This window comes from Aulostomus chinensis, chromosome 14, assembly GCF_037954235.1.
Source record: "Aulostomus chinensis isolate RoL2024-O1b breed Wild chromosome 14, RoL_Achi_v1.0, whole genome shotgun sequence".
Classification (NCBI taxonomy): domain Eukaryota; kingdom Metazoa; phylum Chordata; class Actinopteri; order Syngnathiformes; family Aulostomidae; genus Aulostomus; species Aulostomus chinensis.
Window position 1 is genome coordinate 15,868,876 of NC_141333.1, and position 16,537 is coordinate 15,885,412.

Genomic DNA, 16,537 nt, shown 5'->3' on the forward strand with positions numbered 1-16,537 from the left:
CACAGATTTTATTTACTCAAGCTTTCATGATGTCATCCTCCATAAATTACACTGCATCCATAGCCCACTTTCCTAAAATCCCTTTTAGTATGTAGCCATACCTCCTTTTGTAGAGATGTATTTTTCAAACGGGGATGTTTTCAATATAAAATAATTTTATCAATAACATTTTTTTTGTTTTTATCGCTTCGTCTCCTTCCATCCTTGTCCCCGCCCATCTTTCTTATCATACTCTCTTGCTGTCTCTCTCTCTCTCTCCGTGAGAGGAAACTCTGCTGGATCGAACACAGTTGACTCTATAAAATCCCCCCATGTGCAATCCCCCATTGTTTCACTGATAAGATCTTGAAAGCTTAAGTAAACCATTACACTTTTCCAGCACCATTGTTTCCCGGCAGCCTAAGGTGTCAGCCACAACTGGAAGAACTCCCATTTAGGAAGCAGACCTCCAAACTGATGCTAATATCTTCTCATATAAAGTTGAATTTAACCCTACACACACACACACACACACACACACACACACACACACACACACACACACATATATATATATATATACATATATATATATATACATACATACATAAACACACACTAAACACAGCTGCTAATGAAAACTTTTGAATTCTATATTATTTGCACTGTTTTCATAACAAATGTCTTTATTATCATTTTAATGAATACAGACTATAAAGCAAAAAAGAAGAACTGATATGTCAAATTAAGTTTGTTCATATTTAGCTTGACTTTAGGATCTTGTAGTTAAACATAGATTGTACTACGTGTATGGAGTTCTTATTTTAAAGGGGCAGTACAGTAAAGTTTAATGTATAACCTTTGTAACAATTTCAAACATAACACACAATTCAAGTGCCCAAGTCCACGCACACAATATTAAGACTCTTTTAGAATCTTAAAATCCCATTTGATAAAAGACTTTGTGGTTTGTGTGTCTGTCAGCCACTTGACTATAAACACATTCAACACTGTATACAAGCATCTCTATCACTGAATTCCATTTATTCTTTCTAAAAGTTTATGAAACTACAAATGTCTGAACTCTATGCTTTTAGTGTGAGGCACATTATAGTGATAGCAGAGGAAGTGTAATCTCTCTAATCCTTAAAGCTGATATTTGATTTTTTTTTTAATTCTCTGTAGGGAAGGTAATTTCATTCCATCATCCATCCATTTTCTATACCACTCATCTGTTAAGGGTCGTGGGGGGGCTGGAGTCTATCCCAGCAGACACTGGGCGAGAGATGGAGTTCCCATCGCAGGGCCATCGGGGGCAATTAGGTGTTCAGCATCTTGTTCAAGGATACTTTGACATGGTCGCCGGGGGAAGTGAGGACCGAACCTTCAGTTGCCAGACAGCCACTCTCCCTCTGAGCCATGCCACCGCGGTAATTAAACCACAATTCAGGAAAATGTTGGCTTTCTTATGTGGGATAATTATTCAATCTTTACCATTTCATGGTAACACAAATTCACTGGAGCACAGGTAAATTCGTTTAGTCTGAAACCACTTTTTACTCTGTTGTGTTTTACAGGAAGAGGTCTTAATGTGACATTGTTGAGGGCTTCTCCCTCCAGTGCTGACCTCCTTCTTTACAGATAATGGAAAGGTTATCGTCTCAAAGGAAGCTGGCTCCGGATTTAGGATGAAAACTGGAAGGAAGAACCCCTCTTTGTTCCAGGGTAATAACCTGAATGTAGTGAGGGGCTATGTTAAGTCTTAAATGTGAAGTGATGACGACCTCGGTAATTTGAAGTCTCCCAAGGATGTCTCGACACTACCAGCGCTGTTCAAGGTCGCAGAATTTGTCAACCTTTAAAAATAAAAGTGTTGACAAGGTGAGTCACACACTAACAGTGAAGGTGAAGGACAGAACGGCTTCACTGATGAAAAAAAAAATCCCTTTAAAAATCCGTACAACTTCAAGTGGGAAAACCCCTAGAAAAGGATGTAGACTATCAAAGTTGATTCAGGGATCTAACAGGAATAAAGTTCTTACTGGTAGGTCAACATGGATTTACAACACTAAATCAAACATTCAATGAAGGCGGAAAACTAGACCTCAGAGTCATTTGAGCACTTCCTTCTGATTTTTGATTTCCACAGTAGGATTGATCCATGGATCCAGTTTGACCCCTTAAATCGGAGGTTGGCAAAATTCAATCGAAAGGAAAAAGCGAACTGCATGAATCATCATCGTGGATTTATTAGTAAATATCAACGTGATTAAATCAGCAAATTACTTAGCCGTTTCAGAACTGGTCAGTCATCCATTTCTCTAATTTCCTCAGACCTCAAAGGGAAAATTATAAAAACAATCACATTTAACTAAAGGAAGACATGACAACAAGTGTAAAGGGAATAAATAAATGTATAGTTTGTGCTTCCGTGATGTTGGATGCCAAAACGGAACAAAACCTAGAATGGCAGTGCGTGTAACTATTTTTATTTTTTAATGTTCTTACCTTGAGAGAGTTAGCTCTTCTTCTTGTGACAACTGGTTAATCTAGCTCTTCTTGGAAAAAATAAAGCATTTTTTTCTAAAAGTAATATGTTGATTAACAACAGCGTCAAGGAAAAAGCATGATTTTATCATCAGCTTGGATTGTGGGCTGATGGTAAATGACAGCGGAAGGAAAAAACAGAATCAGCAGGCTCTGTAAACTGCTAGGCTGTTTGAAACATGTTATCCTTTCTGTTGCTTTGCTCTTTTTACTCTCAACATCCTGACTTTTATCTAACATTGCATCAATGTCTCCAAAAGTAAAATGAGGAATTTGATTTTTATTGTTTTTTTGCAGTACGTCCAAGTGAAAGTGTATCCTCGAGATGTAAGTGAAAGGCTCTCTTATCTGCATCAGTTTCAATAAACAAGAAACTTTCCCTCCCGGTCAAACAGACAGTGGTGTTTCCAAATGGCTCACCCCTTCCTGTGCGGACTTTACGCTTGGCTCGCTGCCTTTAGGACTCAGTCTATTTTTAAGATGCTTGCTGACTTTACCACCTAACCCTTCCCACCGTAGTCTGAGTGAAAACAGGGTTCATACACATTTTTTTCCCATAAATTTCCATGATTTTGAGGAAAATTTGTGTCTTTGCACGTATAAAATAAATAGAAATCTGTGTCAAACACTTACCAGCTTATATTAGATGAAAACTGCTGACCGGCCATGTGGTTTGATATATGACATAAAAATGTATTAAATGTCTGTCAATATGTAGCAAAAAAACCCAACTGTATTCATTAGTTTTACTCAGGTACTTGTTGAGCCAATTTCCATGACTTTTCTGGCTTTTTTTTTTTTTTTTTTTAACTTTCCCAGGTCTGAAGACAGTGTTTTAGAAAATTCCATGACTTTTCCATATGTTTCATGATAGTATGAACTCTGTGAAAATGATAAAACCTCCACTCACAAAATATTTCATGAACTTTTGAGAGGAAAAGGGGTAGACAGAAAGAGAGAGAGAGAGAGCAGTGAATTCCACAAGGTTGTTATTGAATTAAACTCAAGTTGTACAGAACATTAGGTGTTAAAATTGAAACGAACTGGAAGTCACTTTTTTTCTCTCGTTTTGTCATCAGCAGGTGATCTCATAGTCACTGAAGGTGCTCTTCAACTTCCCTACAGACACAGAATGGTCTGCTTTGCCAAAGGCCTGAAAGCAAAGGAGAAGCAATGATAACTGTGTATTAAAATATGATCGTGTGTTATTTACGTATATTTGACATGAAAATAACTTACGGTTGATTCTCCATAAACCCGTATTTTCTTCTCCTGGCTGTTGTGCTCTATCTTCCCTCCTCCTAGGCATTCACACTCCATCCCTAAGGCCTCCATGGCTGGGTTGACCTTCTCGAAAATATGATCTGAAAAATAGCTCAAGTCAAAACATAGCATCTGAACTAGGTTATGTCTCTCCCTGGGGCATGATTTAATATTCTAAACCTGCTGCCTCAAATTTATGTTGATTATTTATCAAGCTGCAACTCCTAGGTTTCTGCAGGAATTATTCTTGTGCCCTTTTGCACAGGTTGCAGACAGAGGACACGGCAATGGGACGTAGCCGTTTATACTAAAGCAAAAATAGAAATGTTTTCACATTTGGCTGCCAGCATTGAACTCAAGCAATGGACTTACTGTGATATTCTGCACTTTTTGTGCCGCGGACAATGTCTTTATGTGCATCGCCACCTTTCACTTTCACTCTGACCAATATGTACTTAAAGGTTCCCTCCGGATCGATCTCTACGTCGGGGATTTTAGCCAGACTGTCTGCCATCGCAGCTGTAAGTTTGCTGAAAGTACAGAATCTGAAACTGCTCAGTGGTTTACCGACGGCAGAGAACATGGTAGTACGTTCAGGTTTCCGGTATTTAAAGAGACAGTACTGCCACAGGAGCAGAATACATGCTGCAGGCACGCACTGGCGACGCCTAAAGGTAGAGAGATAGAAGTACACTTTGAATCGAAAGCACGTAGGATACTTAAGTAAACTCCATATCAAATGCTTCTTTACTTTAATTTAAATAGAATTTTGAATTGATACTTGTGCTTTTACCAGAATTCTAATTTATCTAATCTAATTATCAAATCAATCAATCTCTATCTATCAATCTAATTATTCTATTTCTACTTTTACTTAAAGGAACTGTATATTTTTTTTCACCACTGACTGTATGTGACTATTTGCATTTTTGGTGACTTTGTACTTGTATTCCACATTTCAAGGTTTTGTTTTTTGTTAAGAAATACGATGATATACTTTATAATTTAAAGACTGGTAACATAGTAACAGCAACACAAATAGAGCACGTAGCAATCAATCTGTCTGAATTCCTCCCCGTCCCAAGGGTTTATGTTTTCCTCCACCAGGGTTGAGTTTTGGGGGTTTAGCTCAGACGTGATGCATTGATATGTTTGCTTGGATCCTCTAGAGTGCGTATATTTTATCTGAATTGTCCCATTAAACATTTTTTTGTTGCAGTTTATCTCATTACATCAGCCTGCGCGTGCTTGTCTGTGCCGTATCAGCACATTATTACGGATGTAATTTAATGTCCTTACACTAGTTTTGCCCCCCCCTACACACACACACACACACACACACACACACACACACACACACACACACACACACTTTATGGAAATGATCATAAAAAGATCTCTCTAAACACACCTTTAGGGAGTTTATCGTTTATCTAATCTGTCACTTCCATTAGCAGAAAAGATTATCCGCTTCTGTCCGTTGTAGAGGTCAGAGGTCAGGCGTAGAGCTTATAAGGATACTGGTTTTATTTCAGGAACACATCAGCAGGATGGATGTTTTCACTCAAAGTGCTTGAACCTTTGACAGCTGGATGGTTTCCTTCTTCAGTTACCTTTCATGCAGCAACTAATGAGATACAAAACATTTAAGATTATGAGACGGTTGTGAATGTCTCCTTGAGAAGGACTGGCTGGGTTGTTCATGGCCAATAAGCTTGTGATATTTGAAAAACTATTTTTTTTCTGTGATTTTTTGATAAACTTGGCAATTTATTGAATACACATATATGCAACCAATGCCGTAAATCTTCCCTTTGTCAAAATTATAAAATACTTTTTTTTAAAGAGGCGCTCTAAATATTTTGTGAAGCCCATTTCTACAGACTGCAGATCCAATAAAGATATACATACTCATTCTAGGAACAATTATGCAGGAATACTGCCAAAATTACATCAAAACATTGATTTTTCAAGAATGTAATAGTATGAATAAATCTTTGGAGCTGGACTAAGGTTGGACACACGGGGCGATTACCTGAGAATGATGCAAATTTAAATAAGTGTCTGTTGATGGTGTCATATGTCATCCTGAGGGTTAATTCGAGAGATGATAATGTTTCTTCACAGGAACGCATAGAGGTGAAGAGGTGTTCAACAACACCGGCTGCCCCGGAACATCAGGCCAGGAAGGAAGGAAAAACTGTCATTTCCAGAAACGCTGGCAGCCGTCAGGCGCCTCTGCACATTTCCCATACCTGGAGACTCATAAAGAAAGTGCCAAGTATTTCTCGTTACCATCGTTTTCTATTGTTCTTCTCCTTCGTTTAATGAGCACATCCTTTAACAAGACATGGCTATTTTTTAAAAATCGTAAAAATACATGTTCCAGTTTATGGATTTTTCCGATGGCACTTTTACTTCTCAGCTCACGCACATCAGGAAGACTAAACTATTTTTTTGAAGATAACGTGCACTACTTTCATTTGACGACTAACATCCGAATGTATAAAAAACAAAAGGAAACTGCTGGAACAAATTTTACATTCCTTGTCAGACAGCTCACAGGGATGGCCAGACGCCAAAGCAACAGTTTTCGTCTCGCTGGCCCGTCACTTCACACACACACAGCCACTATTGTGCTGCGTGCTGTCGCGTCTTTACCATCAGCCATTTGAAGTGATTCATTTTGTCATCGCTACATATTTGCAGGAGTGCCACATCAACACATGATAAAGTGACGGCAAACACTAGAGGGAAAGTTTCTCATGCAAAAATATAAAACAATTCATTGCGCTGACAAGTACTTAGGTGCATATATATATATATATATATATATATATATATATATATATATGTGTACACACACATATATATATTTGTGTGCGTGTGTGTATACACATCTGTTAGAAAAAGTTTTCATTCAAGTGTGCGAAAGAGTATTTTAGCTGAATACACTGTTCTATTTGTACTATCCTATGAATAAATTTTCAATTTGGATGTTGATTCAAATCTGAAAATACTGAAAAAATAAGAAATATTTGATTTACCAAAGTAGTAAAGCAGTATGAAGTAACTTCAAATGGAAATAGTAAAGTACAAAACTCCAAAAAGAAACCTACTTGGCATGTATGACTGATAGTAATGTTGATATTAAAATCCTAGTCCATGCAAGTAATTTGGCTGAAGACAAAGAATTTTGTTCTTCATTGTAATAACACAGAAAGGGGGTCTTTGCTGACTTCTGATGACCGCCGGCGAAAAGGGGAAGTGTGTGTGTGTGTGTGTGGGGGGGGGGGGGGGGGGGGTTTCCACTGAAATGCCGCTGATGACTTCCAGGAAACCGGGAGTATGCTGGTGGAGTGTATAAAAGGCAGGCAGTGCAGCACATGAAATCCAGAATAATCTCATTGTCTGACACTCAAGAAGCCTAGAGAGACATCTGTAGCATCAGTCACTGCTCAAAATGGTGAGTGGAGATGATGGTGGAATGCATGTTTGTGTGCAGGAATCTTTTGTGAAACTTAATTTATTTCATCATTATTCTTACAGGATTTGTTCAGACTGCGTTGGACCCGTGGATGCAGCTTGGCTCTAACTTTCTCAAGTATGTAAATCTTGTGGAATTTGAGCATTTACAAATTCAAACGTGTTTGAATCATTCCTTTTAAAACTTCCTCCAAAACCTAACCTGTCCTCTGCCCCCCCATCAGTGCTGTACATGTGGGCGAGTGTAGAAGGCTGGTCCTACTACTACTCTAACGACACCATGGACTGGCCACAAGCTCGAGCTTGGTGCAGGGAACACTACACAGACATGGTGGCCATCCAGAACCAGGAGGAGATCGAACACCTCAAGAACTTATTGCCCCTAAAAAGAGGCTACTATTGGATTGGGATCCGTAAGATCAACAATGTCTGGACCTGGGTTGGGACCAACAAGGCTCTAACCCCAGAAGCAACAAACTGGGCAAAGGGAGAACCGAATAATGGAAAGACTGGACAGATTCTGGGTCACAGTGAGGACTGCGTCGAGATGTACATCAAAAGGAAAGAACAGCCCGGCAAATGGAACGATGAGCGATGCGGGAAGAAGAAGACTGCTCTGTGCTATACAGGTTAGCGGCACATATGATTTCACAAAAAGTCCCAAAAAAAAGCTGAGGAAATTATTCTTTGCAAACAATGTTAAAGTTGTTCTTTTTTCCCCAGCTGCCTGTAAGAGTGACTCCTGCCTGTATGGAGAATGTGTAGAAACCATCAACAGCCACAAGTGTGAGTGCTTTGAAGGCTTTTACGGAGAGAGGTGTGAACATGGTAAGACATGAAATGATAATCTGCTTGTTTAAAGTTGGAATTTCTGCAACAAACTGCAAGGGTTTGATCACCATGTCTTGTTTTCTTTATCAACAGCTGTTAAGTGTAACGAAGACGAGGTGACCGTCCCATATAAAGGAAGTGTAAATTGCATTCACAAGTATGGAAACTACTCCTATGATTCGGTGTGCCATTATTCTTGTGAGGAAGGATACCAGCTGAGTACACCAAGGCCCCTGAGATGCAATGCTTTGAAAAACTGGTCCGAATCACCTCCTACATGTGAAGGTGAGTTTGCAAATTATTCTTTTTTTCATAAATATGGTCACAAGGTCATATTTAGCAGCATGTCAAAGAAATCTGCTGTAATGTGATTTTGATTTTCTTGTTGTCCACAGTGGTTCAGTGTCCGATGCTGTCCCACACATCAAGAGGTTCCATGATGTGTTCCGATCCTCTGGGCTCCTCCAGCTACCAGTCCACCTGTGTGTTTACCTGCGATAAAGGCTACGAACTTATTGGCTCTTCATCTAACACTCTACAATGTGAAGCATCGGGAATATGGAATTCCTCACAGCCATTTTGTGTTGGTAAGCACACATGTTGTAAGATTTTTTTTTTTTCATGGGGTAGGGCTTTTCAGAAAGCTTTTGTTGACATTCTATGGTTCTCTGCTGTTTTGCAGCTGTCCAGTGTCCTGATCTCCAGGAGGTAGAAAATATCATGGTCAACTGTGGGAACGACACAGAAATGAGGCTCAGCTATGGCAACACTTGCAGCTTCAGCTGCGCCCCCGGCTATAAGGTGGTGGGACCGAGCGAGGTGACATGCACGTCAGAGGGAGTGTGGAGTGAGAAGATGCCTCGCTGTGAAGGTACGGAGAAAATCCCACTTATTTGATGATACTCACATGAATCTGATTTTACACTGCGCTTTATTTGAGTTATATGATGATATCTCTTCACTTTCTTGCAGTCATAGGATGCCCCACTCCTGAGGTTCCAGCAGGAGGTCATATCAGCTGCACCCCGTCCCTGTCTTCAACTGCATCAACCAGGACCCCCTATCCACGTGATGCAGTCTGCACCTTCAGCTGCGACGAAGGCTACGAGCTTCAAGGTGCCCTCAGCAGCGAGTGTGCTCATACAGACCAGTGGACATCCCCGCCACCGACCTGCACAGGTATACACGTAAAACAGTGTTTGTGCATTATTTAGACTGGATTCTTCTGTAAGTCATTCTTCTTTATCAATATGTGGTATTTCAATCCTCGATGTCTTCTCCTTCAGCTGTAAGATGCCCCTCGCTAGAGGCTCCTGAAAATGGTCATATCAGCTGCTCCAACAATGAGCAAGTCTACAACTCTCAGTGCTCCTTCACATGCAATGAAGATCACCTGTTAGAAGGACATGAGCTGCTGACCTGTGGTCGTCATGGCAACTGGACCGGAGAAAAACCGATCTGTCAAGGTAAAACAGAAAGAAGTAACATCAAAATCAATTGAAGTAAAACCCCGGATTCAAATGAAAGTTTAGTAGAAGGAATAAATAATTTATATCTGCTGATGTGTCCACAGCTCCCACACCTCCGACCGCTGTAATTGCATCTAGTTTGGCGATAGGGGGCACTGTTTCATTGTCTAGCCTGACACTGGTCATGTGGCTCATGAGGCGACTGAGGCAGAAAGCAAACAAGTTTGAGCTGAACAGGTAAGACAAGCATTCACCTGTTCTGATTCATACATTCATCTACTTTACAATAAAATCCCTGAATTGTGGCGCTCAACGTCTTGTTTTTGTCTTTTCTTGCAGCAACTCGGACATAGAAGCTCCTCCGCAAGTTTATAAAAACAGCATTGACAGCCTCATATAGAGTATAGAGCTATTTTCAATGGACAAAAGAGGAAAGATTGTATAACAAAACAGTATGTAAGTCAGTAACGGACATTAGTATGGAACTTACATATCAACCAGTAAAAGCTATAACTGTTTTGTATTGGCGATGTTCTCGGTTGTGAAGCTCGGTGATGCGTTCTGAGATGTTGTTGACGTGCATTTCCTCCCAAAGGGAGTTTAATATTGAACACATTGTTCTGTGTCTTTATGAACATGCTGGAAAGCTGTTTCTGTGTCATTGTAACATTTCGTAACATTGCACACAGCCATGTCCTTGCCAAGCTGTGAATGCTGCCAGTAGATCGATTTTAGTATTTATGTATTATTTATTCAGCAGATAGAGCTGTTGCATTTGAAATGTTCATTCTTATGCCTGTGTGTCTACTGTAGTGTCAATATGTATTCATAATAAAACTTCAAACCATATCTTGCTTCAGGTTTTATTCAATATATGCTATTATGCTTTCTCTTATTTGCAGTGTGCAGTTATTTAAGAACTGAAAGTGTGGAGTGGCTTACAAGTTGAATAGGCTTTGAATTCAAAGGGCTTTTTCGACCTCAATGGCATTCAGAGGGCTTTACAATGTAGTGTACACACACACACATGCACACACACACAGCAGTTTTGAGTTTGAATGTGTATATTCTTGTATGCAAAGTAGAGGCCGTAAACCAGGGTACATGGCAGTCAGGGGTTCAGGATCAAGCTCCAGGGCACTTTGACACCACCTCCAATAGGAACGGGGATCGAGCCAGTGACCCTTTGGTTACTAGACAGTTTCTCCCGCTCCTGAGCCATGATACCCCTTGGTTGTAACTTCTCTTCAAAGAATTGACGAAAGTGTAAGTCTTAAATTAACTGCAAAAGTAAAATTTGCCTACAATTCAGATATTTAAAATGCCATTCCGGATTATGAATGACATAAAAGTAACATAAAAACGAAGAATTGTAAAAATGGGAACGGATCAGTGGATCAGCAAATGAAAAAAGGTTTCAAAATAAAAGACAAGAGAACACAGTTTTCTAACAGAAAAATATGAGAATTAAATGAGAAATACTCAAGTTAGTCCAAACCAAGTGCTCAGACAGTTCCTACCCTCTCAACCTCACGCCAACCTACATGCTGATCTTGCAAGATGTGTCTTTTTTCAGGAGTCCAGGAAGAACATTTTACAAACAGAATACAGACAGGCTATCTCTGTCATTCCAGTGACCGGGGTCACAACAGAGGTCATGACAGAAGTATGCAGCGGAGGAAAGGGTATCACTAGCACAATCTGTTTTACAAACAACATTGTCTCTTGAGTCTTCTACATCAGCAGAAATAAAGGTGTTATTTAACATCAGAATACTCAGTACAAAGAGGTCTTCATTTGAGGTCAAAGCACGTCAGGATGGAGGGCAGTGGTGTCACAGTAAACAGCAAAATAGGAAATACGTTTGATTAGACAAAATTTTCCTATGCCAGATGCCTTTCCTGATACAAGAATTCCAAGTTATCCTGAGTTGGGTTTGGCGCTGCGGCAGCACTTGCTTGTGCGCAGTCACAAGGGGAGACGTGAGGAGTGAACCAGCAACCCTTCAGCTACCAGACAATCACTTTACCTCATAGCCGCAACATCTCACGTAAGGAAAATAAAGAAAATGAAATATGTATGATCAAATGATGTAATTCATCCCAAAAACAGCTAATTCATAGTTTTCTCCTGGATTTACATCTGATCCTCGCTATCTCTCCCTTAAATTAACTTTAAATGTTTGTATAACCTTTTATAGAAATTTTTTCATACATGTTCCACTTTTACCAGAAACTGTTTCCAAGAGGGTCTGTTCACAAATAACAAACCCATTAATCCATCAACGCATGAATTCTCTTTGTACTGTAAACATCCAAGTATTCAATGATGATTTTATGATGTACAGCCTCAATATAAGAGCTTGATGTTGCTTTCCTGCTCGCAGCAAACCAACATTCACCTACTGAGATGTGATTAGAAAAATAAGGGAAGCAATTTAGATTTTTTTTTTTTGTTAATATATTTCAATTATAGGTGAGTAAGCGGGCTCCTTTTCATTTAGGATGGTTGAATATCAATGTTGTTAATGTTGTGGCTTCTATTTCTCTTTCAGAAAAACTGGTGTTTGTCATTTGCTTATTGAAGATGAAGTGGATGCTCATTCTCCTCCTTGGTGAGAATTAAAAGGGAAATGTACGGTTGCTTAGTTTTGATCTGATGACATGAGAGAAAAAACATTGCCCTTTCATGAAATCTTTCACATTTCAGGTGGCCATTTATCTCTAATCGCCTTGGGTTGGACATATCATTACTCAAAGAATACTATGAACTGGACCAAGGCCAGGGAGTGGTGTCGGGACGCTTACACGGACATGGTGGTAATCCAGAACCAGAGAGAGAATGATTACCTGGTCTCCTTCCTGCCAAACAGAGAAAAGAGTCCCTATTATTGGATTGGAATCATAAAAAGACACCCATATGAAAACTGGACCTGGATTGGGAATAACAGCACATGGACTGGTGAGAATTCGTGGGCACTGAATGAGCCCAACAACAACCGCAGTACGGAGTTTTGCGTAGAGATCTATGTGAATACAAGAGAGAACCGAGGGAAGTGGAACGATGAAAAGTGTGCCAATCGCAAATTTGCTGTTTGTTACAAAGGTATTTAAAGCTACATCTCTCCAGATGAGTTTTATAACAGGGAAAACGGTGTGTTTCAATGTTTTGATTATTCTCAACAGCCCAGTGTAATGAGACCTCATGTGACAGAGGAAGATGCCACGAGACCATAAACAACTTCACGTGCCTGTGTGAACCTGGTTTTGAGGGAGACAGGTGCCAGATAATTTCATCTAAAGACACAGGTAGTTTCACCTCTTTCCTTTTTTTTTTACCAATAAGAAAACTAATTCCGAACACTCAGACAAAGAGATTTGGGTAACACGTGCATGGATGAAAGGAAGTCTTGCACGCTTTTCAGATTTTGAAATATTAGAAGCTCTTAACTGGGACAGGCCCTTTTCTTCTCCTCTTTTTTGTTCTTAGTTTTGCATTTTTAAATGTCTACCAACTTGCCTATTCAGACACTGACATTTCGGGTTTTTGTAACTGTTCGTTTTGTTTTACCTGTGTTCCTCTGTGTTTGAACGTTTGAATCCAATTTTTTTTTTTAAGTTTTAAGAAAAATTCCCAAGTACAATTCCATACGTATATTGTGGAAGTTTGACTTCAACGATGTAAACTTTTCTCTGGAGTAGCTCCATTACAGATTACTGATAGTGAGTGACAAAGCCATAGAAAAGACGAGGTGTTCAATACACATAAGACCAAATCAATGAATCTTCACCGTCATCACTGACTGAACCTGCAGCTTTCGATCAAGACATTGTCATACCATTGAAAGATATTATGGAAGCATATCAAAGCACTATTGACAATTCTGGCGTAAATACAGGGCTGCTGAGCGTTATGTGCTTGCATTGGCTACTTTTAATCTGAATGTGAGAGTTTTGAAAGTCAGAGAGACCGAGAATCAGTGCTGGGGCGTCTTCATAAATGATCTAAAGTTTGTTTTAACTGTGATGAAATCCCTTCAGACCAAACACTGATGCCTTCTCTCACTCTGTCTGATTGTTGTTGCTTTTTTTCAGGCACATTACATGTAATTCATTTCAATGATGACTGCTTACTACGAATGATGGCTTTCAAAAATGGTTGCTACTATTCACAGTACGTGTTCAGCTTTACTAAGCTCAACCACTGCTAAGCGAATCTCCAGCTTCATGGAGACAGGTTTTCTAAGAGTTCAGTTTATTATCTGAGTCTAGCAGAATCATTCTACACCTCCTCTTGGCTTTGTGAAGCTTTAAAAACTGCTGGACAGGATAGACAACCTTGAATATAAAAATTCTAAGTGATACTTCATCCAAAATGTATGTTTTGCCTTTCAAGTATTTTCAAATGCCTTTTTTCACCACTGTATCACTAATTTTTTTTCTCCAGAATGCACAAATATACAACAGCCCCTAACTACTGTACAAACAACTGTTAAATTATACACGTGTGTATGTTTTCAAGCTCTCAAGCACATCGTCCATCGTATAATCCATGTCTTCTAGGGTCTAGCCTGTCAAAACTAGAGAAGAAGAGACCACTGTGATTTAGTTCAACAGTGCATGTCTGAGAAAACCAGACAGCAGCTGAACTATGTTATTTGGGCCGTCTTGTCGGAGGCACCGTGAAGAAATTCTGACAAGCATGAGCAAGTTGCTTCCATTGAATGTGCCAGTTGGTGCTCCACAACAAAAGTGGAAAGGTTGTTCTGAGTTTTTCTTCATTCAGATCAAAGAGTTTGCGGACTACTGAGACGATGCACTTGAGAATTTTGTTTTGTTTTTTTAACGATGGCTATTGGGAAATTTTGGATTCAAATTAAGTATACGTGCCTGGCGCTTTCTGCACGCTGGAGTCACAAAGAAGTGATGCAGGAAGGAATAATGTCTTTGTGAGCTCAAGGTACCTAATTGTTAGTTGAGAAAGATAGATATATCAATCAGGAGATGTTAGCATGGCACGGTGGTGCAGTGGTCAGCACTGTCACCTCACAGCAAGAAGGTTGCGGGTTCGAGGCCCGGCTCTGCACAGGATCTTTCTGTGTGAGTCTCCATGTTCTCCCTGTTCCTGTGTGGGTTCTCTCTGGGACTCCAGCTTCCTCCCACAGTCCAAAGACATCAAGAGGGGATGAGTCTGATTGATACTCTAAATTGACCGTAGGTGTGACTGTGAGTGTGAATGGTTGTCTGTCTCTATGTGTTGGTCCTGTGATGGACTGGTGACCCGTCCAGGGTGAACCCCGCCTCTCATCCGAAGGCTGCTGGGATAGGCTCCAGGCTCCAGCCCCCACCCCCGTGACCCTTAACAGGATAAGAGGTAGAAAATGGATGGATGGATGGATGGATGGATGGATGGAGATATTAGCAGGTTCCCTATGTCATATTACTTTGGTCATACTAATTTATAATTGCAGGATTAAAAAGAATAAGTCCATTTTGATGATTCTTTCAGGAAAAAAAAGTGAAGTGTTTATCCTTCCAAAAGCATTTTGGATGTTGAAGCATATTTGGAAAAAAAAACAAAAAAAACTGATTAGGATTGAGGAAAGATCCAATCATCTCCTGAGTATCTCGTGTACAGCCCAGCAACTCACACTGCACCTACAGTGATTCATCATCATCAGTCCAGCAGCATCTGTTTCCTCTGCTTCCTGAGGTCATGCATGCTTGTAGGATCACATTCAAATCAGTGAAATCAGCATAAATGTGCTCTAAAAATTTTCACAATAGATGTTATATAACTGCCTCTCAGGTAAACTTTAACTTTTCTGTGCCCCTAGATGTTGAATGCCCCTCCCTGTCTCAGCCTAATGGATACTTTAGCTGTGCTGAGGGAAATCGTTCGGTCAACTCAACCTGTCGATTTAAATGCCACCCAGGCTTCCTGATGACTGGATCGCCAGTTGTTACCTGTGAGACCACTGGGGCCTGGAGTGGCCCGAGACCCACCTGTACAAGTAATACAATTTTTAAACATGATTTTATGTGTTTATTCTGCTGTTTCACTTTCATCTGACTTAATACAAGTTATCACAAGCATTACTGACATCGAGGTGGTAACTTTTATTTTGTTTTCTTAGGCTACAAACACGCTCTGTTGGTCATAGCGGGGTGTGTTATCTTCACCGTCTGCTGCTGCATCTGTTTTTGCTGGAGAAAAGACAGAAAAAGTGAGTGTTTCTCAATGACTGTGCATAGAAATACAGATACCATGCAATCTTATTACAACAGGCCTTGATAACCTGTTTGTTCTCTTATTTCTCACAGGAAAAAAACTTGCCCAACAAAGGTCAGTGTTGCAATTGTTGCTGGTGAAAAGCTGCTCCACCCATTAACGCAGCCATTATTTGTATTCCATATTTGAAAACGAGTTTCTTTTATACTTAACAGTATTTTATTTTGTAGCAGTTATGTGTATTATTGTTTATTAATGTCCATTATTTTTCTTTACAGGAAAACTGAAGACATGACACATCCATCCATTTAGGTGCAAGGATGAAGGACAAGCAGAGCCTAATTTATAGATGAAAGTTGATCAATTATTTGCTACGCTAATCATTTAAATGATCATGCATTTATAGTATACTTAATAATCTCTGCTACGCTGGTCATATACACCGGCTCGATATTAAAACGCTCGAATAAATTGTATAGTAATGCTAGAGGTGGATATCCACGATTCTATATCATCAGGTCATGCACATGTTTGCATTTCTATGATATTAAATCTGAACTCTCAATAAAATGACTCAGCCTGGGGTTTTATGTGCTTTCAGTGGTGTGTGCATGCACGTGCATTTGTGTGACTTTGTGTGTTCTCATTGCATTGTAGTGGGTGGTACTGTGGCACCCTTCCTGGGAGGGAGTATTATGAAAATGGTATTGCAAAATTTAACATTGACTAAT

The 16,537-nt window shown here is 39.8% G+C and overlaps 3 protein-coding genes across 3 annotated transcripts; 2 read left to right on the plus strand and 1 right to left on the minus strand.

Moving 5' to 3' along the window:
* Nucleotides 1–2,212: 2,212 nt before the first annotated feature.
* LOC147249917 (14 kDa phosphohistidine phosphatase) lies at nucleotides 2,213–4,396 on the minus strand. Its single transcript, XM_086223769.1, has 3 exons — nucleotides 4,162–4,396; nucleotides 3,766–3,890; nucleotides 2,213–3,679 (listed from the first exon to the last, which is right to left on the minus strand). Exons 1-3 carry the CDS (start codon nucleotides 4,370–4,372, stop codon nucleotides 3,602–3,604), a joined length of 414 nt encoding a protein of 137 aa, XP_086079895.1. The 5' UTR covers nucleotides 4,373–4,396; the 3' UTR covers nucleotides 2,213–3,601.
* Nucleotides 4,397–7,171: 2,775 nt separating this feature from the next.
* sele (selectin E) lies at nucleotides 7,172–10,416 on the plus strand. The gene is made up of 11 exons (XM_086223887.1): nucleotides 7,172–7,255; nucleotides 7,339–7,393; nucleotides 7,500–7,904; nucleotides 7,999–8,103; nucleotides 8,200–8,391; nucleotides 8,502–8,693; nucleotides 8,789–8,977; nucleotides 9,079–9,285; nucleotides 9,393–9,572; nucleotides 9,680–9,812; nucleotides 9,915–10,416. Exons 1-11 carry the CDS (start codon nucleotides 7,253–7,255, stop codon nucleotides 9,973–9,975), a joined length of 1,722 nt encoding a protein of 573 aa, XP_086080013.1. The 5' UTR covers nucleotides 7,172–7,252; the 3' UTR covers nucleotides 9,976–10,416.
* Nucleotides 10,417–11,992: 1,576 nt separating this feature from the next.
* On the plus strand, nucleotides 11,993–16,536 carry LOC147249919 (L-selectin). The gene is made up of 8 exons (XM_086225154.1): nucleotides 11,993–12,050; nucleotides 12,130–12,189; nucleotides 12,285–12,680; nucleotides 12,761–12,883; nucleotides 15,412–15,588; nucleotides 15,712–15,801; nucleotides 15,899–15,920; nucleotides 16,464–16,536. The coding sequence occupies exons 2-8, from the start codon at nucleotides 12,162–12,164 to the stop codon at nucleotides 16,534–16,536; spliced, it is 909 nt and encodes a 302-aa protein (XP_086081280.1). The 5' UTR covers nucleotides 11,993–12,050; nucleotides 12,130–12,161.
* Nucleotide 16,537: the final 1 nt, after the last annotated feature.

What these genes read in the sequence shown, in the direction of transcription:
- LOC147249917 (XM_086223769.1), bottom strand. Translation starts at nt 4,372, where the DNA reads ATGTTCTCTGCCGTCGGTAAACCACTGAGCAGTTTCAGATTCTGTACT. An exon ending in AAAAAGTGCAGAATATCACA is followed by an intron (nt 3,891 to 4,161) that starts GTAAGTCCATTG and finishes GCTATTTTTCAG; the next exon opens with ATCATATTTTCGAGAAGGTC. An exon ending in GGGTTTATGGAGAATCAACC is followed by an intron (nt 3,680 to 3,765) that starts GTAAGTTATTTT and finishes CTTTGCTTTCAG; the next exon opens with GCCTTTGGCAAAGCAGACCA.
- sele (XM_086223887.1), top strand. An exon ending in CGGAGAGAGGTGTGAACATG is followed by an intron (nt 8,104 to 8,199) that starts GTAAGACATGAA and finishes CTTTATCAACAG; the next exon opens with CTGTTAAGTGTAACGAAGAC. An exon ending in CTCACAGCCATTTTGTGTTG is followed by an intron (nt 8,694 to 8,788) that starts GTAAGCACACAT and finishes GCTGTTTTGCAG; the next exon opens with CTGTCCAGTGTCCTGATCTC.
- LOC147249919 (XM_086225154.1), top strand. Translation starts at nt 12,162, where the DNA reads ATGAAGTGGATGCTCATTCTCCTCCTTG. An exon ending in ATTTGCTGTTTGTTACAAAG is followed by an intron (nt 12,681 to 12,760) that starts GTATTTAAAGCT and finishes TATTCTCAACAG; the next exon opens with CCCAGTGTAATGAGACCTCA. An exon ending in CCCGAGACCCACCTGTACAA is followed by an intron (nt 15,589 to 15,711) that starts GTAATACAATTT and finishes TTGTTTTCTTAG; the next exon opens with GCTACAAACACGCTCTGTTG.